This window comes from Haliotis rufescens, unplaced genomic scaffold (genome assembly GCF_023055435.1).
Source record: "Haliotis rufescens isolate VD_foot unplaced genomic scaffold, xgHalRufe1.0.p SCAF_35, whole genome shotgun sequence".
Lineage (NCBI taxonomy): Eukaryota > Metazoa > Mollusca > Gastropoda > Lepetellida > Haliotidae > Haliotis > Haliotis rufescens.
In genome coordinates, this window is record NW_025964057.1 from 3573225 (window position 1) to 3600727 (window position 27503).

General features: G+C 43.9%; 1 protein-coding gene across 2 annotated transcripts in view; it reads left to right on the forward strand.

Moving 5' to 3' along the window:
- The window catches only part of LOC124134455 (glutaredoxin domain-containing cysteine-rich protein CG31559-like), a 54538-nt gene that overhangs the window by 5916 nt on the left and 21119 nt on the right, over window positions 1–27503 (forward strand). The window contains exon 2 of one of the 2 annotated variants that reach the window (XM_048381058.1): window positions 26763–26777. The exons of the other annotated variant lie outside the window; for it this stretch is intronic. Coding sequence (XP_048237015.1) covers window positions 26763–26777 — 15 coding nt within the window. The remainder of the gene's footprint in view (window positions 1–26762; window positions 26778–27503) is intronic. 2 annotated transcript variants of the gene reach the window in all.

A 27503-nucleotide genomic window follows, 5' to 3' on the forward strand; every position in this document is an offset into this window, starting at 1 on the left:
TCCAGGGTACAGTCACCGCCCCACTACAAGGCGCATCCCCTGTCCAGGGTACAGTCACCGCCCCACTACAAGGCGCATCCCCTGTCCAGGGTACAGTCACCGCCCCACTACAAGGCGCGTCCCCTGTCCAGGGTACAGTCACCGCCCCACTACAAGGCGCATCCCCTGTCCAGGGTACAGTCACCGCCCCACTACAAGGCGCATCCCCTGTCCAGGGTACAGTCACCGCCCCACTACAAGGCGCATCCCCTGTCCAGGGTACAGTCACCGCCCCACTACAAGGCGCGTCCCCTGTCCAGGGTACAGTCACCGCCCCACTACAAGGCGCATCCCCTGTCCAGGGTACAGTCACCGCCCCACTACAAGGCGCGTCCCCTGTCCAGGGTACAGTCACCGCCCCACTACAAGGCGCGTCCCCTGTCCAGGATACAGTCACCGCCCCACTACAAGGCGCATCCCCTGTCCAGGGTACAGTCACCGCCCCACTACAAGGCGCGTCCCCTGTCCAGGGTACAGTCACCGCCCCACTACAAGGCGCATCCCCTGTCCAGGGTACAGTCACCGCCCCACTACAAGGCGCGTCCCCTGTCCAGGGTACAGTCACCGCCCCACTACAAGGCGCGTCCCCTGTCCAGGGTACAGTCACCGCCCCACTACAAGGCGCGTCCCCTGTCTAGGGTACAGTCACCGCCCCACTACAAGGCGCGTCCCCTGTCCAGGGTACAGTCACCGCCCCACTACAAGGCGCGTCCCTTGTCCAGGGTAGTCACCGCCCCACTAAAAGGCGCGTCCCCTGGAGCGGAGTGCCCGCAGCCGTGTGGCAACCGTTGGCAATGGGTGTCGACAGAACTGAACGTGTTATTTGTAGATGGCCCTGGCTGACGGGAGCCTTGGTTTAATCAGAACAACACTACCATCAGATATACCAGTAACCCTGATGTCAGTTGTTATCTTTGCGATTTCTAAGGATTAGAAATTCAGTTATATTTCCTGAAGTTTAGTCTACTCCATCTACTACGTCTACTCTCTCCATCTACTACGTCTACTCCATCTACTACATCTGCGTCGTATCCATCACCCATTACATCTACTTCAGTTGACCGCATCCGTGATGTAGTTGATAGAGCGTCTGCCCGGAAAGCGAAAGGTCGGGGGTTCGATCCCCTGTCCGCGCCACACCAAAACACGTTTAAAGATGGTACTTGTTGTTACCCTGCCTGGCGCTCGGCATCAAGAGGATAAAACGAAGACAGGTCAGCTCGGAGTCAGTAAAGGGGTATCCATGTTAAACTACGGCATGGTATCTCAGTGGGCTTGCACTATAAAACCGGCATTAGTCTGGACTAGTACAAGCAGCCACATATATGCACGTCACTATAAAGTGCTGCAGTCATGAACGTGACGTTACCCTCATTTCACCTCGCCTCCTCTAAGCAACAGCTTCAGCTACAGCTAGTAAACTTTTTTTCCGCTTTTTCGCAGTGTTTGAAAAACGTTACATAAGGGTAATCAATATATCCTCTCTGCTGTGGTTGTTACACACATTACTATATAATCCGACATCTGTATCGGTTCCTTGTGTTAATGGCTGTTTGATATTGATTAAATCTAGTTACGGACGCTGGATGTGTAGGAGAAACAGCACTGTCGAGTGATGTAATTCATCTCCCTCACTTCCTGTACGCCTGACGTAAATCTGTGATTTGTGTTGACCAGCCGTGTAGTGCACAGTATGACGTGTTATGACGAGCGGCGACGTCACACCATAACGCGTGTTATGACGAGCGGCGGCGTCACAATATGACGTGTTATGACGAGGGGCGACGTCACACTATGACGCATGCTATGACGAGGGACGACGTCACACTATGACGCGTGTTATGACGAGGGACGACGTCACACTATGACGCGTGTTATGACGAGCGGCGACGTCACAGCATGGCATGATATGAGCGGCAACGTCAAACTGACGTGTTATGATGAACGGTGACGTCACACTATGATGTGTGTTATGGCAAACGGTGACGTCACACTATGACGTGTTATGACGGGCGGCGACGTCACAACATTGCGTGTTTTGTGACGAACGGCCACGTATTCCCCGTCACAGAGCTACGAATCACTATGGTGTATCACCGTTATGTGGGGTGAAGCTCAATTTGTCCAAACCCTAACCACGGTATGGTACTGTGATAGCAAGGATCACACGTGTGTCAACACTGAGATTCGAACCCAGAATCGGAACTACCCACAGCGAGCCGACCCTGCTGGCCAATAAGAACCCTGTGTAGATGCATGAATCACTTTGTACTGAAACATGTAACTACACAATGGTGCTGACAGTTGCAATGAGATGCGATGTAGACACATGTACATCACTTCATCCCGACATCATGTACACACGTGCCAGTATAGAGTGTATTGACTTGTTGAGTGTTGGAGGGCCAGAACATTGTACACCAACACAAGGCAATCTTTGTAATCGATATCCGATATACGCGATGGATTTTACAATAATCGTAACCATAGTTGGACTTGTGTACGGTGAACGGTGTTTAGTGCAGGTGGGTTACGAGGTCAGTGTGGTCATTGTGAGTATGTCTATTGGTTATATCTCGTCTACCTTCCTGGCGATTTGAAACATTTGTAAGTGAGTTGGGTTTAACGCCGCGTTTAGTATTATTCCAGTCCCTGCGTGTCAGCTTAATGTGGGAGGAAAGCCTGAAGTGATACGGTTCACAGACGTTTATCACTATGGAGAGCCCACGAGCACGGGTATGGTGCTGGCAGACCTAGAAACATAATCAGGGCGAACCGGGATTCGAACCCACGATCTGATTCTGGCATGACCAAGGGACGTAACTCTGCATGGCGAATTGCGGCGCCTCTCACTGGATGTGTATCTGGGCAGCTAGTGTTGGCTTTTAGGTTGGGATTGAACCCGACGATGACAAGATTGCAGTTCTAACATTGTGTGAGGCATGAGGACATGAGTTCTCCATTACCATCTTGACCTGTGTCCGGTTAGTGACCCTGCATGTTGATTTTTAATGACATTGCGCCAGACTTAGACAATACTGCCCACCTGGTCAATATGAACTACAGTGATCACCAGGTCAATATGGACTATACTGACCACCTATAGTGGACTATGTCCTATACTAACCAGGTAATCAATAAGGACAATATTTTCGTCCCTCCGTCCAAGCAGTAGCGGTCAATACGACGGAGGCACAACCTACATCGCCGTCAACATCGCCGTCAACATCGCCGTCAACATCGCCGTCAACATTACCGATACAAGAGAACACCCGAGCAATTAGCGGAGAATTAACACATATTTGGTCCCCGTTCAATTATATTAGCGTTTGGCGTGAGCCAAGGAAATGGACTTGTCGTGTCAGACTGCCGTATGCTACGCGGTCGGTACAGAGCCCATCAGATTATGCCCGTAATTGTCGGCCTCCATTGGTTATAATTATATGATTTAGAAATCACCCGTATTTAGGCCCTGTTTGCTGTGTAATAGCCTAGACGTTTTTGTTAGAATCCAGAATCTATATAATCTAAAAATAGTTCACGGAATTGGTTTATTTATCCCCGATCTTTTTGAACTGTAAAGGATATACGGCATTCCAGGTCAATAGCTAAACAACCATTAGATATTTGTTTACCGTCGCTCCAGTTCAGCTGTGGAGACCTAATGCATTGTGGACACTCTGCAGGCGAATCTGTATGTTTTTGCAGGAGTTTCGTTCAAAGAAATACAAATTGTCCAAATGCCTTTCTCCAACCCAATATGTCCACTGCATTCATTAGTCAGACCAGTGCATTGAACATATCGTCTGCCTAAATAATCTTTTAGCCTCGATTATCCAGTGGATATTTCCACTGCAAATAAAATACAATGGATAATCGTGGTTGTGACCCCATAAATCCATGGTATATTCAGTGTTGTAAACTCACATCCGTCACACTGGCTAAATATTTTTTTTATGGAACTGTCTGAGGTGTCGTTAAATGCCTGCGTAAGAGCCGAGTTATAACTTCATATATCGACATGGACATGACGTCATCAGAGTTGCTGTCGGTTAATGTGTCTTGTATGTACATGAAGTACGTCACTGTCTCTCAGATAAGTATTAAATGTTTACGTTAAAACACTCCTCCAACATACGCTGTATCATAAAACGAGACGTGAGGCTGAGTGCAAGATTTCCCAGAAAGGCGGAAACGTCAAAACCTCAAGAAACATCTTTCACGGGACATCAAAAACATATGCAAAACAATGGGATTATGTATGTATACACCGAGATGCCAGCGACGCTCGACGTTTATATCTTGGCTACACGGAAATAGGCTCCCGGGGAAACACGTGTCCATTATATACCTGTACCGTCAGTCCCCCTTTACGAAAGTTGACGACTTTTTACGAAACGCCGCCGGAGATTCTCACGGTTATTTCCGACTGTTGACGCGGTTTTATGTTTATTTTCCTACATACTTTAAAGTGGCAAAACTTTCAAACTTGCAGTGCTCGGTCCACACACGGGCTGTTGGCTAGTTACCGCCGTGACAAGCCCGCCATTCCTGCTTCCAGGCTGGTGTAGGTTAAGGATTAGCCATTGTTTCCTGGCGATAAATAAGTAATAACAGCGACCTTGGTCAAACCCTCGTCTGCACGGCCTTGCTGTTAAATACAGCATGACAGTGTTGTACACAGATGCTATACCAGTTGTGAGAGTGTTGTACACAGATGCTATACCAGTTGCGAGAGTGTTGTACACAGATGCTATACCAGTTGTGAGAGTGTTGTACACAGATGCTATACCAGTTGTGAGAGTGTTGTACACAGATGCTATACCAGTTGTGAGAGTGTTGTACACAGATGCTATACCAGTTGTGAGAGTGTTGTACACAGATGCTATACCAGTTGTGAGAGTGTTGTACACAGATGCTATACCAGTTGTGAAAGTGTTGTACACAGATGCTATACCAGTTGCGAGAGTGTTGTACACAGATGCTATACCAGTTGTGAGAGTGTTGTACACAGATGCTATACCAGCTGTGAGAGTGTTGTACACAGATGCTATACCAGTTGTGAGAGTGTTGTACACAGATACTATACCAGTTGCGAGAGTGTTGTACACAGATGCTATACCAGTTGTGAGAGTCTTGTACACAGATGCTCGGGAGAGTGTTGTATGCAGATATTATACACTTGGTATATCAATCAACGCCACACGTCAGATAAAATATACATGTATTTACTGTTAAGTTTCAACATTTTCCTCAACAGTTACCTGTTTGTCTGACATGAGAGAGTGTCTGGGGGTGCAGGGCGTGTGTCTGTGTACCTCACGGACAGGACATACTAAACACTGACAGCCTGCATTGACTGCGGGGTAAGACGACACGCAATCACAGCCAGCTCGCGGAGACCCCCCCCCCCCCCCCCCCCACACACACACAGGTCATCCCCTCCCACAGAAGTTATGACCCGTGAAGAATCGGGGTAGAATAGGTCTTCAGCAACCCATGCCGGGATCGGGTAATCCGGCTCGATGACTTGGTTGATGCATGTCATCGTATCCCAATTGCATTGAACGATGCTCATGATATCAATCACTGGATTGTCTGGTCCAGACTCGATAATTTACAGACCGCCGTCATATAGCTGGAATATTGCTGAGTGCGGCGTTAAGCAACAAATGAACAAACACTCGTTGATAGTCATAATTTCTAGGTTATGTAAGTAATAAGATCAAATTGTCCCTATAAGAGACTTACTGTCCACATATCTAGCCTAATAGGAGGAAAAAAATAGTACACATCCATGGGCTTTGCCTTCTGTATCGCCTTGGAGCAAGGCTAGGCTAGAGTCACCACATCAACAATACCGACAACAACGACTCCGACATTCCTACAGGGCACCCTGTGTACCCAGGTACACGCACGGCTGTCTCCAACATGATGGACACATCGACCATGCTTTGTGAGCAGGGGCAGTGTTGTCAACGTGGCGTGAAAGAGCACGTGGAGTGCTCGACCAGGCTGGTAAATTGTCCAGTACCGAAATAAACCTCGAGGACATTGTGCGAAGAATTGGAATGACTTTCTTCGCCATATAAACCGTGGCGCCCTTGTGATATTGTTCCATAAAACCCAGTGTAGAAACTCATAACGGGGAAGAAATATGTAAACAATATGTTTACTGACACAGTAACACTGTATATCTGTGTCAACATCAGGTTTGGAATGTGGACGTGCGCCATTCCACACTGTCATGCTATGGTCGCCTATACGATTTGTTTATTTGTGTATGCTTGTCGTAAGAGCCGACTAACGGTATCGGGTGGACAGGCTTGCTGACTTGGTAGATGCATGTCATCGTATCTCATTTGTTTGTTTGTTGTTTAACGCCGTATTCATCAATATTCCAGCTATATGACGACGTCTGTAAGTAATCCAGTCTGAACCACACAATCCAGTGATTGATATCATGAGCATCGATCCACACAACTGTGATACGATGACCTGCATCGACCAAGTCACCGAGCCTGACCACCCTATCCCGTTAGTCGCCTCTTACGACAAGCATAGTCGCCTTTTACGTCAAGCATAGTCGCCTTTTACGTCAAGCATGGGTTGCTGAAGACCTATGCTACCCCGGATCGTCACGGGTCCACCATTACCAGGCATGCTGAGCAGAGATCGAAGACAGTTCGGAAATTGAATTATTTCAAATGATGACAAATTGAATGAATTGAATTGATGACACCTTTCCGACATCCATTAATTTGGATTTCAACAGATATGGACCACGTAGGACAGCACGTTATACGATTGGTAACACATACATTGAATTTGTCGACATCGATGACAATCATAGAGCAAACCGTAGTTTCGACTTCAGGAGTCGGGAGTCGGCAGTGTGACGTTGCTACCTGGGTAGATATGCTTATTGCCGTCTACTCGGGAACAGTCTTTCTGTGTTCGGATCCTTGAATCGTTCTTAACGTGTTTCTTGGTTTGCCGGCACCATGCCAGTACTCGTGGGTCTCTGGTTTACGTATTGGACCTTCGTCTTAAAAGATTTACTTCCACATGAAGGACCCGGCGTTCACTCACTCACTCACTCACTCGCTCACTCACTCACAAAACAGACTCGGCTTAACAAGGAGAGTGACTGAACTCGGACACATTCCATTCGTCACATGGTAGCAAAATCAAAGTCGAGGGACTGACACGATCATAAATAATATTACATATTACCTACAGTGTATTATTAACGATGTAATGCCGACAGTGCACTATTTACAAGCAGGGTGTGTTCCTGCTGTGAAACAGTTGCATGCCATGACGAGTACATACTGAAGTGGGCAGACATGCGGCCTAGAGTGGAGCGTGCAACCTATGTGATCACGTTGGGCTTACCCGGGGATCCAAGTGTCTTTAGACGCCTCGGTATCGCCCCAAGCCGGTTTAATATACGACACACAAAACAGGTTATCTTGACGTATACTTTAAGATATCGAGAACAGCATTTGCGTGCACTTGGACCAGGTTGTCATTACCTACGGGTACAGGGGTAACGGGTGTACAGGTGTAAAGGGTGCACAGGTGTAACGGGTGTACAGGTGTAGAGGGTGTACAGGTGTAAAGGGTGCACAGGTGCAACGAGCGACGCGGCTTTGTTTCGGTTGAAGTCCCTTAGCCTCATCACCTTCTCATTCTCAATCCGTTGTAATAGTTATGAAGTATTTATTATAATTTTAGATTTGGTATATCTTCAACTGTCTTCGCAACCGAATGATAATTCCATGGTAGAATTGTTCCCTTCATCGTAGCCCATGCTTGTCTCTCTATTAGGAGTCTTGGGGAAAACTTGTCAAGGTAGCCAATGATTGCCTCTCTGTGGACACTCACTCACTCACTCACTTCACTCACTTCACTCACTCACTCACTTCACTCACTTCACTCACTCACTCACTTCACTCACTCACTCACTCACTCACTCACTCACTTCACTCACTCACTCACTCACTCACTCACTAACCCACTTGGGTGTCTAGGTTCCTAGGTCCAGGTGTCTAGGTCTAAGCGTCTAGGTTCCTAGGTCTTGGTGTCTAGGTCTAAGCGTCTAGGTTCCTAGGTCTAAGCGTCTAGGTTTCTAGGTCTTGGTGTCTAGGTCTAAGCGTCTAGGTGTGGAAAGGTCAGACCATTAATGACCAATGTTGTGCTAATTTGCTTACCCAACTGTGTGAGAATATCAAGTGTAACAAATGTTATTTTGTGATAACACTTTCTTAGTAATGTACAGATTCTCGTACTTTTTTGGGTTGAGTCCCGTCCGGGATTCGAACCCACACTTGCCAGAGTTAGGCACCTAATCGCCAGCACACAAAGTCTGCGATCTAACCCACTCAGCCACCGAGGCTTCCACAAAAATGAAAGTCCGTCAACTGGTAGTCTAGATCACGTACTTTGAGTACCCCTCTGACAAGTGTAAATTGGCACGGCTCCCATGGCCGAAAGCTATGAATACACAATGCCCAAACTCGAAGACAGAAATGTCAGGCAAGCATTATGCAAATGATGTTGACGTCGCTCCAGCATCGTTTTCAGAAGTTGACATCAGAGGGGATGTCGAAAAGCAATTAGCAACCATGACAACTTCATCAGCTGAATCCATCCTAGCTAGGCTCAGAACATGTCAGCGACATTGGTTTCCAAACATCGGTTTGTCTCATGTAGATTCGATTAGATTGCTGGACAAGACGTCAAACCTCTCTCGAACGTCTTGGCGCAATACGGAGCCTCCATTATCAGCCAACAAAACAGTCCGTGACATGATCGAGGCCTGGAAAACAACTGGCCGTCTGTTCATCGATTTACTTAACGAATATCAGATGTCATTTCCAAACACAATAAGTAAATAGAACCCCATAAGTATGTGTGTTTTCCGTGTCTGTGGGCATATTCTGTTTATTTCAGGAAATAATTAGTTGGTTTAGGGTTCATATTTTCTCAGTTGCGACATTGCTGTGCGGATTCCGATTAGCAGAAATAAACTTAATGATGGTTAGTTCAAAAGTCGACCCCCACCACGTCCGTGTTTTATATCATGTAACTCAGACAGTACAGTTTGCCTCTCTCGTAAAGAATGAACTGCGCATGACAAGGGCTTCAGCTTGGCTCCATGGCTTCCGGTACAGATAGTCCAGTAGTGAAGGGTCGCGCTGACGAGCAGGGTTCTATTCCCCGCCCCCGAAGCCCACACCCGTGAAATTACAAACCCATTGGAGAATTCTCAATCTCTTACGTCACCCCGAGTGTTTAAATCACAATAAAGTGCTTCTGGGTTTAGCAACTGCAACACGGAGATAATTACACACATTATTTACCCCGTTGTCATTGAAACGTATCTCCCATTTATTGCGTCACAATGTCGTGACGTCATAACCATATACACTCAAGAAAACCTTGCTTCGCTTTATTACTTGTGTTTGCCTACTAGACATGTTAGTTTGTTTGTCTCCTCGTGTACAGTGCATGTTGGAAGCCACACTGATGCGCTGAACATACTGACCAATATGGACGATCATCGAGTGTTCATCAAATGGTAAGCACGTAACAAAATCAGCTCCCTATCTCGTAAATGAATGTAAACGCTCAATCGGTCCAGAATACAAACCCAGTCACAACCACATCTCAGTAAACGTCATGTTATCTGTCTATATAGAACGCTGACAGGTATTGGGGGACAATCTGATATCAAGATTCACGCCCCCGTCAGCAAACATCACGGTCTGTCTGACGACACTGGCTGTACGGAGACAAGTATACGATGATTCAGGGCGACGTACGGAGGGTTATCCCAAGGGCGGGGAGGGGACTACCTACTTCCTCATTCAGGGGTAGGTTTACGTGAGTGGTGAGGTTATTAGGTATGGGGTCGTGATAGGGAGAAAGCCGGGTAGATATATCGCCCATTGTGCAATAAGGGTACTTATCTATGTATGTATACTCACCGCCAAAAGAAACGTGAATGCCAAACATTCTTGTTAATATATGAAGAATTACTCGTATTCAAAAGTTATTAGATTGGTTCGATGCACAAACGAACATACTGGTAAGTTGTGTGAACCGACGCTCATGAACGCATCATATGTGACGTCATAGATCCATGACTCAAAATGCACCATTTGTCTCGTGCAGGATTAGCGTGTAAAGTATGGAAATTACGTGCAGCATATCGTGATAAGAATAAACACACTCTACGGTAACACTTGACTGTTAGTTTTGTCATCAAGTGGTACACATTGGGAATATGTCTTCTCTATATGTTTCTATGGTTCGCGTTTCTTTTGGCGGTGAGTATATGTATAATGTGAGTGGGTCAGCCACAGTGACACATGTAAGCTATACTGTATATTCATCCTTTATGTGACGACGTCCTTACAACGTCATGCAGTGTTCGCCAACAACTGCCGCAGCGCCCACGCCGACTAATGGGGGTTGTTAAGGTGGGGGTTGTCTATCTCACTCACACCCCGGGTCTCCATTAGTCACAGGTCGACCTGCAGTCAGTTGTTAGGCCCTGTAATGTGCACTCACCAACCAAGAGAATATAACGAATGCTACGCTCAACTTCAAAGATTTAAAGAAACCTGTGTTGTGAAGCCTTATTGCCGTGCCAGTGTCGGTTGGTCACTTGTTCAACCTGCTGGCGTGGATCGATGCTCATGATGTCAATCACTGGATTGTATGGTCCAGACTCGATTATTGACAGACCGCCGTCATATAGCTGGAGTATTGCTGAGTGCGGCGTTAAACTACAAACAACCAACAAAAAGCAAAGCAACTTATGCTTGTCGTAAGAGGGGACCAACTGATACGTTGGTCAGGCTCGCTGACTTGGTTGATGCATGTCATCATATCCTAATGTACAAGATACGAGAGATATCATTTGTAAAAATGTGTACTGATGTGTTGCTCCCCCAGCAAAAATACAATGTTTCGCAGCCTTCGATCTATTTGTTTCAATCTTTAATTCAGATATTCTTATTAAACTTTCCAAAAAAACTCTTTGTAAATCTCACTAGACAACAATAACTACATTTGAAGTATTGGTCCTAGGCCTGAACTACAAATGAAATCATTTGTATCTTGTATCTTGTATCCTAATTGCGTAGATTAATGCACACGATGTCAATCACTGGGTTGTCTGGTCCAGACTCGATTATTGACAGACCGCCGTCATATAGCTGGACTATTGCAGAAGTGCAGCGTTAAACAACAAAAGAAAATCAATCAGTGATCGCTGATTCGAATGTCCGTGCCATGTCCTTGCTGGGTGGCAAACATCACGAACTGGAGCTCTGTGATTTCGTCTGGCAGTAGTCGGACATGCTTGGATATGACCGAATACTGCTCAAAGCGGCGTCAAACCCAACTCACTCACTCACTCACTCACTGTTTGGACGAGAGGTGGATGTGCAGCAAACAGTGCTGGTTGTGTTAAAGTAGCGGCCATGTTGGTTCAGTCAGAAGCTCAGTGCCACCTGGCTGGGAAATTCCGTGGAAATGTTAAGATGTTAAACATTCGGGAAACATCAGGTTCGTGCAACCAACATGCAATATTTCGAGCATACACTCCAACAACGAGCTGATGACGTCATACAACCCTAAGAACGGCTGTACCGAAAAGACGAGAGTGTTGGAGTGTGGCGAGAATGTCTTCACCATGTGGCTGGAGCAAACGTCAGCTTCTTAGTTAAGACATTTGTATTTGTAACTGCATTGCATGGTTCGATTCTAATTGTGACGCTTTTATCGGTGTCCCATTCAGAATAGTAGAGCGTTACTGTTGAACGTATCCTTTGGTCGTGCTCACTAACGACGTCATTAATCCCGGCAACGTTGTGGCGAATGTTCTCTGATGGTCGCATAAAGACTCAAACAGCTGGGACAGCCCCATCACGACGATACTTTCCTTGAAATACCTTAGTGCTTGCGCCACAACACAGTTTATGCAGGAATTGATCGTGAGATGACTGATTACAGCCGAGCAAGATGACACGATGAAAGGAACACGCCCTACAACGCCCTTCAACGCCCTACAACGCCCTACAACGTCCTACAACGCCTGACAACGCCATACAACGTCCTACAACTCCCTTCCATTAGGACACTGTCACCCAATACCTAACTACGTAGCTCTATGTGGAGTTATATGGTTAGAGAGCTCTGTGTATGTGTAGACATTGTTCATAGTATACGCCATGAATTGTGACGGGTTGGTTGGTTGGTTGGTTGGATGTTTTACGCCGCACTCAGCAATATTCCAGCTATATGACGGCGGTCTGTAAATAATCGAGTCTGGACCAGACAATCCAGTGATTAATATCATGAGCATCGCTCCACGCAATTGGGATTGATGACATGCATCAACCAAGTCAGCGAGCCTGACCACCCGATCCCGTTAGTCGCCTTTTACGACAAGCAGAGTCACCTTTTACGACAAGTATGGGTTCCTGAAGACCTATTCTAACCCGGAATCTTCACGGGTCGAATTTTGATGGGGATAAAGGCCGGGTGTTGCCGAGATGGTGAAGGTGTGTGTGTGTGCGTGCGTGCGTGCGAGCGTGCGTGCGTGCGTGCGTGCGTGTGTGTGCGTGAGCGCACGAGCGGTGGGGGCTTGGGAGCGCTATAGACTTGCTGTTTCAACAACCCGGTGTCCTGCGTCGCTGCAACGTGACGACCGGGAGGGGTCAGGCGTTAAATGTCTCGATCCCCCTACACTGTGACGACGACGGCAGTGATTTCATACGTGCTCAGGACGTCGTCTCTCACGAATAGACATGCTGAAGTCGCGATTGAGTTTAACTTACTTCAGCTTCACATTCAATATTTGTAAATGTTTGAACTCAAGACATCGAGAACCTTCACACGTAGCTCAGCTGTTAGTCGCCGGGAATGTGGCATGGAGAGCGCTGCGTGTATCGGAGGTGAAGTATTCCTCCAGCGATGTTCTCAATGTCACACGACAGCTGCCGACATACTCGCCAACCTCGTCACTTCACAGTATTTAATGAGATTTTATAAGAGGAATATCTTACAGCAGGGAACAGTTAGCAATCAATGTTAAAGAAGATGCGACATTCTTCCTGGGCATGACACCTACAGCTGTTCAGAAGTTGATAGTATCATGTCTTGGTCATTCATACAAAAACGTGGAGCTGAAAATAGCGACCTGGAGAACTTTGTTTAAATCAAGTCATAAATAAACACATTTCTAAAACAGATATGTTTGAAATAACCGTGTTGAATAAACCCAGTTGGCCCCGCGACCCCGTTGGACGATGAAGGGGTATTAGACAGGATATTCTTGGATTATTTTGGAGAATGTCATTGTTTCCTTGTTTCAACAATGGCACAGTCGGGGCTAATGAACACCTGGTTTCATTTCTCTGATCAAACTTTAAAGTTTATGTCAGTGTTTCACGTCGCATAGTGGCTTCGTTATTCTTCAGGTCAACCCTCCCCTGTTTACGCCGTCGACTTTACGTCACTCCGACCTCGTTCTAAGCACGTGTACAAATAGATGTCGTTCTACGCACGTGTAAAGTTGATGTCGGTCTACGCACGTGTATGTTTTCATGTCGTTCTACGCACGTGTACAAGTTGATGTCGTTCTACGCACGTGTACAAGTTGATGTCGTTCTACGCACGTGTAAAAGTTGATGTCGTTCTACGTACGTGTATAAGTTGTTGTCGTTCTACGCACGTGTATAAGTTGTCGTTCTACGCACGTGTATAAGTTTACATCAATTGACACACGAGTAGGTCGATGTCGTTTGACACACGTAAAAGTTCATGTGGAGGATTAATTCCGTTTTATTCCTCCCTTAACCCTTTCCCGCAAGTCACTGCTACGGCAACTAAAGACAAAACTAAGATCAATCTGCGCGTGGGTGCTCTGGGATAATATCGTTAATCTTGCACAGGCTGAGGCCATGTTAAGAATTCTGATATGGGAATTAGTGTGGCCACATATGGTACACTGTATACTCACTGATACACTCTCCCATACGCATGCCACGTGTAGGTGGCGCTCCTGTTGCTACAGCAGTGGAGTGGAGATTGAGTCAACATTTTTACAAACAATATTCGGACACTATCACGTGGTCCGTGTTTAACTGAATCTAAACACATACACAAGTGGTGGACATCGCGAGTGATGGGCCATGTGGTTGTCGTGACTCAAAACAGGCGGTGATGACCTTGTTGTCTGTGATGATGCTGTCAATGAGTTTGTAGTGGGTGATGTTGTCGATGAGGTTGTAGTGGGCGATGTTGTAGTCGATGAGGTTGTAGTGGGTGATGTTGTAGTCAATGAGGTTGTAGTGGGCGATGTTGAAGTCAATGAGGTTGTAGTGGGCGATGTTGTAGTCAATGAGGTTGTAGTGGGCGATGTTGTAGTCAATGAGGTTGTAGTGGGCGATGTTGTCAATGAGGTTGTAGTGGGCGATGTTGTAGTCAATGAGGCTGTAGTGGGCGATGTTGTAGTCAATGAGGTTGTAGTGGGCGATGTTGTAGTCAATGAGGTTGTAGTGGGCGATGTTGAAGTCAATGAGGTTGTAGTGGGTGATGTTGTAGTCAATGAGGTTGTAGTGGGCGATGTTGAAGTCAATGAGGTTGTAGTGGGCGATGTTGTAGTCAATGAGGTTGTAGTGGGCGATGTTGTAGTCAATGAGGTTGTAGTGGGCGATGTTGTTGATGAGGTTGTAGTGGGGGATGTTGTAGTCAATAAGGTTGTAGTGGGTGATGTTGTAGTCAATAAGGTTGTAGTGGGCGATGTTGTAGTCAATGAGGTTGTAGTTGGTGATGTTGTCGATGAGGTTGTAGTGGTTGATGTTGTAGTCAATGAGGTTGTGGTGGGCGATGTTGTAGTCAATGAGGTTGTAGTGGGTGATGTTGTAGTCAATGAGGTTGTAGTGGGCGATGTTGTAGTCAATGAGGTTGTAGTGGGTGATGTTGTAGTCAATGAGGTTGTAGTGGGCGATGTTGTAGTCAATGAGGTTGTAGTGGGCGATGTTGTAGTCAATGAGGCTGTAGTGGGTGATGTTGTAATCGATGAGGTTGTGGTGGGTGATGTTGCAGTCGATGAGGTTGTAGTGGGTGATAATGTAGTCAATGAGGTTGTAGTTGGTGATGATGTCGATGAGGTTGTGGTGGGTGATGTTGCAGTCGATGAGGTTGTAGTGGGTGATAATGTAGTCAATGAGGTTGTAGTTGGTGATGATGTCGATGAGGTTGTGGTGGGTGATGTTGCAGTCGATGAGGTTGTAGTGGGTGATAATGTAGTCAATGAGGTTGTAGTTGGTGATGATGTCGATGAGGTTGTAGTGGGTGATGTAGTAGTCAATGAGGTTGTACAGGGTGATGTAGTCAATGAGGCTGTAGTTGGTGATGTTGTAGTCAATGTGTGTGTGTGTGTGTGTGTGTGTGTGTGTGTGTGTGTGTGTGTGTGTGTGTGTGTGTGTGTGTGTGACAGAGTGTGTGTATTGAGATAAGAAGAATTATAACACAACAGCAGTAGCAGCAGTAGGTAAATGGATTTTACAAATAATCAGTTCTTTGTATTCACTGGATTCTATAAATATTGACAAGTACATGTGTACTGGTGGCGTTCTGTGTACTGGTCAGCTGGCCAGTCCCCCTGCTTCCAGGCTGAGGTCAGTCTCTCCTGCCTGTGCCAGTCTCATCGATATCAACATTACATATATATCATGTCACGCTGTCATATTGATGGACGTGACACACAGGAGATATAACGTGTAACATATGTGGATATATATAAACATATTTATACCACAAGTGTGGAGTTAACATTGTAAGCTACAAGGCTGTGCTCTTGTTTCTTGGATAGAAATATCGACCAGGACTACCGACAAACCAGTGTTTCTTGACAGTCCCACCTTACATTGGACCAAAGTAAATAAAACAAAAGTGTTTTTTTAGCCCTATTTTTATTTTCTGTGTGAGGATTGCGAATTATTGGGTGCAACACGTATAGACCCTATGCAACCTCCTGCTGATGTAAACAGTGGTATCAAGTGTCACCTGGTGTCTTTCAACCCGATAATGTAAATTAGATGAATAATTTTATATAAAACAGTTTAATTAATAAACAAATAAAATCAGTGTGTGACCAGCTACCGTATGTATAGCTACAGGTGTGCACGTTCTACCTGTAATTAACTCCAGTGTTATTCCCCTCCCCACAGTCTCGTCTCGGAGAGGTGTCCAGGTATGATGTTACACCTGTGTGCACCTGTCACCTGTGTGCTTAACGAGGCTGCAAGGTGTGCAAGCATTGATCTTGAGCCCTGAGTTCAGGCAGGCCTACCTGCTGCTGATGCTGCTGCTCTCTCACCTGGACAGCCAATCAATACCTGTTGCTCCCCTTCACTATCACCATCATTCACTGGGCACTTACCTGCTAACGAGAAAATACTATTGTGATCAGACATTCATCTGATGATTGGATATTTTCTGCTACACCTGTCAGCACAGATACCACTTGGCCCTGGCTCCTGTTAACAAGAACATCAGTGATAGTAGAAGAACATTAATTTATTGATTTATTTCACATGCTGTTCCATTGGTTGCTCCGGTTACATCGCCGTGGCTGGACAAAACCGGCCTTGTGAGACATCAATTCTCATTAAATTACTACAGTCAAATATTGTAAAATAGCAGCTTATATCACATGACACAACATTAAGTCTAAATTATAGTACAGTCACACAGGTATTCCATTCACATATTTATATGACATAAGATCCATCAAACACCAAAGAGATTAGATATAACATACAAGTCAGGATTACCCTTTCATATTACCTACAATACATACACACACCGAACATACTCCCGCAATCACACACACATTCTCCATCAGCTGCGTCCGCAATGCTCCACCAAGATTACAGCCATCACTCACTCACTCACTCTGCCACTCACACATTCTCCATCAGCTGCGTCCGCAATGCTCCACCAAGATTCCAGGTATCTAAGTACACATCATATCATGGTAAATATTTTCTGTATATATTATTGATGATATATCGAGGATCAGAGGTTGATGTTTTAACAGTGGGTGAATGTTGTTTTATGACACAGTTAGCACTATTCCAGCTATATTCCAATGTCTACAACAGTGAGTTGGCTTCACACATTGAAACCATGTGGAGAATCAAACCCAGATCTTCAGATTGATGGGTGAACACCAGGGGTCCGGAAAATTTAAAATCACAATGGGACATTTAGGCCATGCCCCCTTCAAATAGCATAATTTAGTACGACTTTTCACACACATTACAAGTTGTTACGTATTCATAACATGATGAATTATGGATTGTTTCAATTTAAATTGTTTAATTCACTGGACAATTATTCACTTTTTAAAATGTCCGGACATAAAAATTTAAATGTCAGGTAAGCAATATTTTAAACCGGACATTTGAGATTCCCAATCGGACATGTCCGGCGCATATGGCGGTTTCCGGACCCCTGGTGAACACTAAAACCACAACACTACCCCATCATCCAGAGATTTTAACATTTTTTTCCAACACTCACTCACTCACTCACGGCCAAACATCACATCAAGCTAGATTCCTCAATATTTCAGCAATGTCCTAAACAGTTAAGTTGTCACTATGAAATTCTACTTCGATCCTTGTAATCTTGGATATATACTACTCAAAGGAAGTTAAGGACCACCTGATTCTTTCATATTACTACAGTTAATACAACATGGCATGCCAGATTACCTGTAGAAATAGGAAACAATCAAGTGGTCCTTAACTTCTCTTTGAGTAGTATATTTATTAATGCAACAATCCAGATATGATCCTGCGAGAAAGCAGTCAGCACCTCCCCATACTTTAAACATAAACACACCAGCTACTTACTACAGTTTAATTTCATTTAGGATTGGCAGATGACTATTAAACTGTCTACCAATGGCACTCACACCTAGATTCCTGCAATTAATATTTTATAGCTTCTATATAGCCCACTAATATGCCAGATGTAAATCATTTGAAGTCAATAAGCTACTTGAATGAAACATGATATACTATATACAGTATACAATATATAGCTTATCTCCCTCATTAATAAAAAAGCCTTTAGTGAACTGTACTTAGTAGTCTGCTTTTGATTTACAGTAGCAAATATTGGTGGTATGCTTAAACTAAGTTGTTTACATAGTGCAAATATTAAACTTGTGTAAATATATAAACATGCCTTTAGGAGAGTAGTATATCTTTCATGTGTAGCGCTTCAGCGGTGGATACACAGTGAAACTGTACCCACATATAATCAGTCAGCATATTCAAGTAGGCTATTTCAGTCCTGAAGGGTTTATTAAAGTAATGGGGTGCTCAAGTGTTCAAATATTAAATCTCAAGTTTCTGGTGTCTACGACATATGTAGTGCTTGGTCTGTTAGAGATAACAATACACCCAGTTGAGAATAGTCAATGTCACCCTGGTTTTTTACCTCAAGATTTATAATTTGTGATTGTCCTACCATACCATAATCATCCAAAGATTGAATGTATGCCTATGTGTTTGTCTGTTGTAGTCAGGACAAGCCAGCACCTTACACACACAGAGGAGTGCCATAGTAGTTGGTTGTCATGAAAATTGCACAAGTATTATTCATATTACAGCCATTAAATTACTGTCAATGTTGTCATGACCTCAAAATTGTGTAATATTTGCTTGAGTCTCTCCGGATCACCCCCAACCCCCATTCCCACACCATCTACCCACCTAGCCCCTCTCAACCCCCACCCCACTATACACATACCCCCCCACCCCCACCCTAGATACACATATCCACACTACACCACTACCCCCCACCCCCTATACACATACCCTCACTACCCCCGACACCTATACACATACCCCCACTACCCCCACCCCTATACACACTCACACTACCCCCACCCCTATACACATACCCACACTACCCCCATACCTATACACATACCCACACTACCCCCACACCTATACAAGATAGATAACACCGACATTATCCCATTAGTGATAGAGAACCCTTGAGCAGGACCACAAATCATCACTATTGACAAGAGTAGTATTATCAGCCTGATAGCAGTGTACTGCTTGACTGACAAGCACTTCTACACAGTGATATTAAAGTTTACATACAAGTACAGGAACAGTTAAACAAACATCTCCCACTTACTGCACAGACCATGGTGTGCAACGCCCTCGTGATCCTCAACCCTCAGGGTGCTGACATAATTCAACTACATGATCATGTCGCAACAGCGTCTACATTAAATAAAACACCAGTCAGAATTAGAAATACCCCAGTGAATCATCTGTGTTATGAAATAACTCACTGTGTCTTGAAATGGATGCTTGAGAATAGATTGAAAAGAAATCTTTGAGTCCTGACATCCCTCCCATATTTAGATAACTTATTTTTTAAATGTTTGACTGTCGATGTTGAGAAATACCATGGGCTGTGTAAATACCAAATTCCATGATCAATGTCAAACTCTGAAAGATCCAGAACATTCCCTGGTCAGTATTATTAAGACATCTATAAATATTAAAAATCTTGATAATAATAATAAAAAATGTTGGATGTCTTTTTGTTGGGAAATAACATTCCAGGTGCAAGGAAAGTGGGTCAATGTGTTTATTTCAATTTGGACACGATTGATGTTATATTTGTCCATTCAATGAATTCAAAGCCAGCCAAGGTTGTCAGTTGTTGTGGGAGGGGGTGGATGTACCTGTAGCTGTGTTAGGCAATGTGCCACGCCTTGTTTCACACCTGTCTACACCTGTCTGCTGTCAGTATCTAGGTGTTGTAGCTTACGAGCATTGCGTCATCTGGCAGTGTTACATTGATATTAGGATTGTGTCATTGATCATTGTGTCATCAGACAGACAGACAGACAGAAGTTTATTCAATATTTTAGGCCATATGACCTATAGTACAGAAGGTTTTTTTTGTATCAACGTTGTACTGTCACATGTAGGTGTTTGCATGTAATATTAACGTCTAATTTCAAAAATCTTCTTCAGGTATATTGACAGAGATGATATTGTATTAGCATTGCGGGAGTTCAACAAATTTTTCATCAGTTGTTCATCTTTGTACATAGTTGAAATCATAGGGGGGTATCTATTTCTAAGAAAATGATAATATTTACAAATGAGAAGTACATGAAACTCATCCTCAACATAGCCTTCATTACAATAACGGCATAAACTACTTTCTTTATCTTGTACATTTTTCTCTCTGAGATTATTAACATTAAAATTATGTAATGATATACGTAATTTACACAAAGATCTTCTAAAAGTTCTATCCTGAAGTTCAGATACATATTTTTCAGGAACAAGTAATAATTTTATATTTGTATAATGGCATGAAAACCTTCAGGATGATATTTGACAGTGCCAATCTTGTGAAAATATATCAATTAATCTTTGCTTAAGCATGAAGATAAATAATTTATCATTGTGTCATCTGAGGACTGCGTCATTTGATCATTGTGTCATTTGATCATTGTGTCATTTGATCATTGTGTCATCTGAGCATTATGTCATTTGAGCATTGTGTCATTTAAATATTGTGTCATTTGAGCATTGTGTCATTTGAGCATTTTGTCTTGCAAGCATTTTGTTATCTAATAATTGTCATTTGAGCATTGTGTCATTTGAGCATTTTGTCTTGCAAGCATTTTATTATCTAATAATTGTCATTTGAGCATTGTATTATCTAATAATTGTGTCCTTTGAACATGGTGTCATCGTAGTATTGTGTCCTCCGAGAGTCTGTCTTCCCACACCGGCAGCTGTGTCATTCTTCGTTGTGAAGTGGTAGAAGTACTATTGCTCTGTAATTATCTGTGTGATGTCAGCATCTAGTGAAGGGAGACAGTCTGACAATCAGTGAGTCAGAACAACAAGGTCTCAACATGTACACAGTAATTAAGCAAGGACGCTTCTGGATACCGTAGTTCCTCTGCTGGAGGATATATTGGCGCCACTTAAACACTGTAACAGTGCTCCCTGCTGGAGCCTGATAGCCAGCCCTCTCTTTTAAGTAGATCTAATTTGTTTATTTACCTCCAAAAGGAATATCATTTTATACTTGCAACCACCTTATCTATTACACAATCCGTATTTTCATATATTGATGGTTTTTTCTAATCAAACAGGTATTCTTTGCTGGTTTTGTTTGAGGAGTTGTTAGGCATCGATTCCCAATTTGAAGCAGTATGTTAACCCAGAAGTCTGTAGGTAAAAGAACTTTGTGTGAAACCAACAACCAACCAACAAGTGGCATACAATCAACAAATATATTACAAAATTAACTAAGTTTGCAAATCAGTACAAGTTACTACACAGTAATTACAACTGCAGTACACAATAGAGTGTAAGAACAATATGCAATAGCAATATATAATATGATGGTAGTTGTCAGTATCAGATACAAAAATACAGAGGTGATAGCAAAAGTCAGTGATAATATTATATTATGTATCGCCCAGTGGTGACAGTGGTGACAGCTTCCCGAGATGGGCTAGGAAGGAAATCAAGGATGATGATTGATCCTCACATGAAAACTGGTTCCGATGTGAGTAGCCAAACTAGCTACTGGAAAGTCCTACACAGCGCCCTCACCAGTCTAGCGGCACTAAACACTACCATAGTTTCTACAACATATCACCGTCTGCTGTATACCAGGCCGAAAGTTTGCACACCACACATCTAAATGTAGTAACTTCCTGAAGACTGCTTACATTAAATAGTACAACATTCCTGACAACTAATCACTGCTCAAATGCAATGCAACGAGCGTCTACCGAATCTCAACAGAAACAATGCAACACAGCTACAATCACTGTTAAACAATGAGATACACTGCCATATAACAGAGTATTTACGGTAATGCAGGATGATCCTGGAAGGGTGATATCTGAATGGTAGAGCTACTCAAGGATATCATGTTACAGGATGTAAAAGATGTCGGACTCAGATACACAACATGCCAACAAGTCATGATTTCATGCAGTAGATTAAATTACATGGGTGCAATTTGTCACTGATTACTTAGATAAACTGCAGTTGAAGGTGTGGGGAACAGGTAAGGGGAATGGGTGTAAGGGGAACAGATCTACATAGGGGAACAGGTAAGGGGCACAGGTAAGGGGAACAGGTAAGGGGCAAAGGTGTAAGGGGAACAGGTAAGGGGCACAGGTGTAAGGGGCACAGGTAAGGGACACAGGTGTAAGGGGAACAGGTAAGGGGCACAGGTGTAAGGGCCACAGGTGTAAGGGGCACAGGTGTAAGGGGCACAGGTGTAAGGGGAACAGGTAAGGGGCACAGGTAAGGGGAACAGGTAAGGGGCAAAGGTGTAAGGGGCACAGGTGTAAGGGGCACAGATAAGGGACACAGGTGTAAGGGGAACAGGTAAGGGGCACAGGTGTAAGGGGAACATGTAAGGGGCACAGGTGTAAGGGCCACAGGTGTAAGGGGAACAGGTGTAAGGGGAACAGGAAAGGGGCACAGGTGTAAGGGGAACAGGTGTAAGGGGGACAGGTAAGGGGAACAGGTGTAAGGGGAACAGGTAAGGAGAACAGGTAAGGGGCACAGGTGTAAGGGGAACAGGTGTAAGGGGAACAGGTAAGGGGAACAGGTGTAAGGGGAACAGGTGTAAGGGGAACAGGTAAGGGGCACAGGTGTAAGGGGAACAGGTGTAAGGGGAACAGGTAAGGGGAACAGGTAATCGGCATGTTCATAGGGGCACCGGTAAGGGGAACAGGTGTAAGGGGAACAGGTAAGGGGCACAGGTGTAGGGGAACAGGTGAGGGGTACCAAACCCCAACACACCTCACACCCAACCTGACAGCTACCTTTTAACTGCAATCCCACCACTCCTAAAAACTAAACAACAAAAACTAAACTCCAAAACACCAACAACAAAATTTAAATGTCAGCTTCAGGGAACTCAATGATGCAATGCTTGAAAGTGACTATTATTAATTCCTTCACTCCAGTTCACAGTGACCGACCCTGATGTCAGGGTGCCACTACCTGGCGATCCGTCCCATCCCCACTCTGTCACACCAGCTAAGCTGAGGTAATGTTTATCAATAAACATATCAATAAACATTATTTATAAAATGTCAATGACAGTTATTTGAAGTTGACAGATCAACTTTTCTACCCCTACAGCGGTGTTTGAGGCGGTTGTGTTTGGGATGGAATATTTTGAGCTGATGCAGCAGACAGACTGCTCAATGTTAGCGGCCCTTGTTGGAGTTTGAGAGGTTTTAAAACCCTGTATACTCTTCCTGTTTGGACATGCGAGCTGGGGGATCGAGCCGGGAGAGTGTAGCTTTTGTTTCAAGTCCTCCTGGCAGGATGGCCGTTTGTCTATAGGGAGGGGGCTTATCTTGGAGAAACATTTGATGAATAAACGAGACATGTTTGTTGTGTCTGTATGGAGGCTAAATAGACATACAAACCAATTTGGGTCAGTGTTCACTCATCTACACCTCGTCGCCACTATCCCCCTGTAATTACTAGGGGAGTTCCATTGGCAGACAGCATCCTCACCTACAGGTGTCCAGCTGCTGCCATTTCTCCTACTCTCACTTTGCGTCACAGCAAACAATGTACTTGTCATGTGCTGTGAGTTGGGTGACACATTCTCGGGGCAGAAAACAAAAAAAGTATACCAGGTATTGTTGTCTTTATTTTAATTGAAACATTTAAGACTGTCTCATCTGTGGGAATTCAGAAAATTGCCATTACTCTGAGGAGATGGTATTCTCTCTAGTGGAGTTATTATTTCTGTAGAACTCAGGTATATATTTTAAAGTTCATAATTATAGAAAATACAAACATAACTGGATCAATAATTTTCTGAAACCTTTTGATTATTGTTAATTAATAATTTCTGTTAAGCAGAGTATTGAGGAAACACAAATGTTCATCAAGTAATATTAAGCAAAATAACAGGAAAATTACTTTTTAAATCTCCTACAGGAGAATATATGCATGGGCTTAAGACAACTGACACTTCAACCACTCCACAAAGAGGGTGTGTCTACAGCTTCTGACAACGGAACATGATATGAATTATATCAAAGAGAAGGCTATTTGTTGTCAACAATTTATGTGAGGAAAATGATAATTACGATCAAGTGTTTCTGTACACAGTGAACAAATGCCTGGTCTTGTCAAACATGGGTCTCCACTCAACATGGGGGTCTATACTCATCCATCCATTTCTAGTTTTATCCACACATGAATCAATTTGAAGTTAGTGGAGCTTTTACAATCACAATCAAATAAAACTGTAAGAAATATTGTATGTAAAAGTGTTGTTTGATAAATACTGCGTCATTGTTGTGAATGTTTGATTGTCTATTGCTATTGTTGTGAGGTTGTGTTATGAGGTTATCCTCCAGTTGGGTTGTGTTATGAGGTTATCCTGCTGTGAGGTTGTGTTATGAGGTCATCCTGCTGTGAGGTTGTGTTATGAGGTCATCCTGCTGTGAGGTTGTGTCATGAGGTTATCCTCCAGTTGGGTTGTGTTATGAGGTTATCCTACTGTGAGGTTGTGTTATGAGGTTATCCTGCTGTGAGGTTGTGTTATGAGGTCATCCTGCTGTGAGGTTGTGTTATGAGGTTATCCTCCAGTTGGGTTGTGTCATGAGGTGATCCTGCTTTGAGGTTGTGTCATGAGGTTATCCTGCTGTGAGGTTGTGTCATGAGGTTATCCTCCAGTTGGGGTGTGTAATGAGGTTATCCTGCTTTGAGGTTGTGTCATGAGGTTATCCTGCTGTGAGGTTGTGTTATGTAGTTATCCTGCTGTAAGTTTGTGTCATGAGGTTATCCTGCTGTGAGGTTGTGTTATGAAGTTATCCTGCTGTAAGGTTGTGTTATGAGGTTATCCTGCTGTGAGGTTGTGTTATGAAGTTATCCTGCTGTAAGGTTGTGTTATGAGGTTATCCTGCTGTGAGGTTGTGTTATGAAGTTATCCTGCTGTAAGGTTGTGTTATGAGGTTATCCTGCTGTGAGGTTGTGTTATGAAGTTATCCTGCTGTAAGGTTGTGTTATGAGGTTATCCTGCTGTGAGGTTGTGTTATGAGGTTATTCTATAGTGATGCTGTGTTATGAGGTTATCCTATAGTGATGTTGTGTTATGAGGTTACCCTGCAGTGAGGTTGTGTTATGAGGTTATTCCATAGTGGTGCTGTGTTATGAGGTTATCCTACTGTAAGGTTGTGTTATGAGGTTATCTTGCTGTGATGCTGTGTTATGAGGTTATCCTCCAGTTGGGTTGTGTCATGACGTCATCCTGCTGTGAGGTTGTGTGATGAGGTTATCTTGCTGTGATGTTGTGTTATGAGGTTATTCCATAGTGAGGTTGTGTCATGAGGTTATCCTACTGTAAGGTTGTGTCATGAGGTCATCCTACAGTGATGTTGTGTCATGAGGCTATCTTGCAGTGAGGTTGTATCATGAGGTTATCCTGCAGTGAGGTTGTGTCATGAGGTTATCCTGCAGTGAGGTTGTGTCATGAGGTTATCCTGTGGTAAGTTATTGTATACCCGGGAAGTGGTGTAGTGATATTGAGGTTGATGTGTACAGATAAAGTCTGAGGGACTTCGAGAGTAATTCACATTAACAAAGACGGACAGGATATGGATGATTTAGGTGACTCAACACTTTCTAATGTTTGAATGTTGCTGTGTTCTCCATTGAAATGTAGACAGACAAGACATACATGACTAACTGGACTATGACGCACACCACAGTATACTCCGACCTGTGACCGCACAACCAGGAAGTGGGAAACAATACCTCAACATTACATTTACTTTTTTATATTTCAAAGCTATCAGATTGTGAGTTTAAGAATGTAGTGCTCGTGATACATGTATTGGTATGAAGTAAGTATTATACATAGGATATATGTTACTCATATAGGAAACATTGACTGTGTGGTTTTTGAGTTGAGGTTGTGACTTTTTATTCAACATTTTCCAGTTAATAATGTTATCCCAAGTGACAGTTCCCCCCTAGATACCCTCTCCCCCCATATCAGACATGATGATGATGGTGATGATGGTGATGATGGTTTCTTCTTTCATCACCAGCTCAATGACTTCCCTCTGTTCCTGTTCCAAGATGAATGTTCAGCCACTAGATGTGTGTTTTAAATATTCATGAGCAAGTACGGTTGTGTATGCAACTGTATATCCAATCCCTGACATTTTTCATATTTAATGTTTTATTTTTGTGAACAATTCTATGTATAGCACTTGTATTTCAGTGGTGTTGTAGTGGTCGTGACTGATTCGCCTTGGTTACATGTTGTGCAGAACCGGAGTTCATATCTTATTTATCCCTGGCAGACTACCAATCCAATGAATGTAATCCCTCCATGTTCTATAATTTATTTATATCCTACTAACAAAATGTTGATAGCAGATATTGAACTCAATACATTGACATGTTCAGTTTATTTGAGTGATGAGAAAAAAGATGTTTGCTTCTTTCACAAACAACAGGAAGTGAAGATCATGTGATCTTGAAGAATGAAATGTGCATGCCACAGTTTGATCACGTGTATTTCTCAAACAATTTTAATCTATTTTCTCCTTGTTTTCCCGCTAGACAGATGATGAGGAGGTAAGTCTCAGCATGCCGTGCAGGAGCGTGGAAAGGAAGTAGATATACCGTATACAACCTACACCACGCACATGTCTACATGGACTTCTACCATACCGCACTCCGCACTGTTTCCAACACTCTACACCACACACACTGTCTACATGGACTTCTACCATACCGCACTCCGCACTGTTTCCAACACTCTACACCACACACACTGTCTACATGGACTTCTACCATACCGCACTCTGCACTGTTTCCAACACTCTACACGCACACGCACACTGTCTACATGGACTTCTACCATACCGCACTCTGCACTGTTTCCAACACTCTACACCACGCACACTGTCTACATGGACTTCTACCATACCGCACTCCGCACTGTTTCCAACACTTCTAAACCACGCACACTGTCTACATGGACTTCTACCATACCGCACTCCGCACTGTTTCCAACACTCTACACCACACACACTGTCTTCATGGACTTCTACCATACCGCACTCCGCACTGTTTCCAACACTCTACACCACACACACTGTCTTCATGGACTTCTACCATACCGCACTCTGCGCTGTTTCCAACACTCTACACCACGCACACTGTCTTCATGGACTTCTACCATACCGCACTCTGCGCTGTTTCCAACACTCTACACCACGCACACTGTCTACATGGACTTCTACCATACCGCACTCTGCGCTGTTTCCAACACTCTACACCACGCACACTGTCTACATG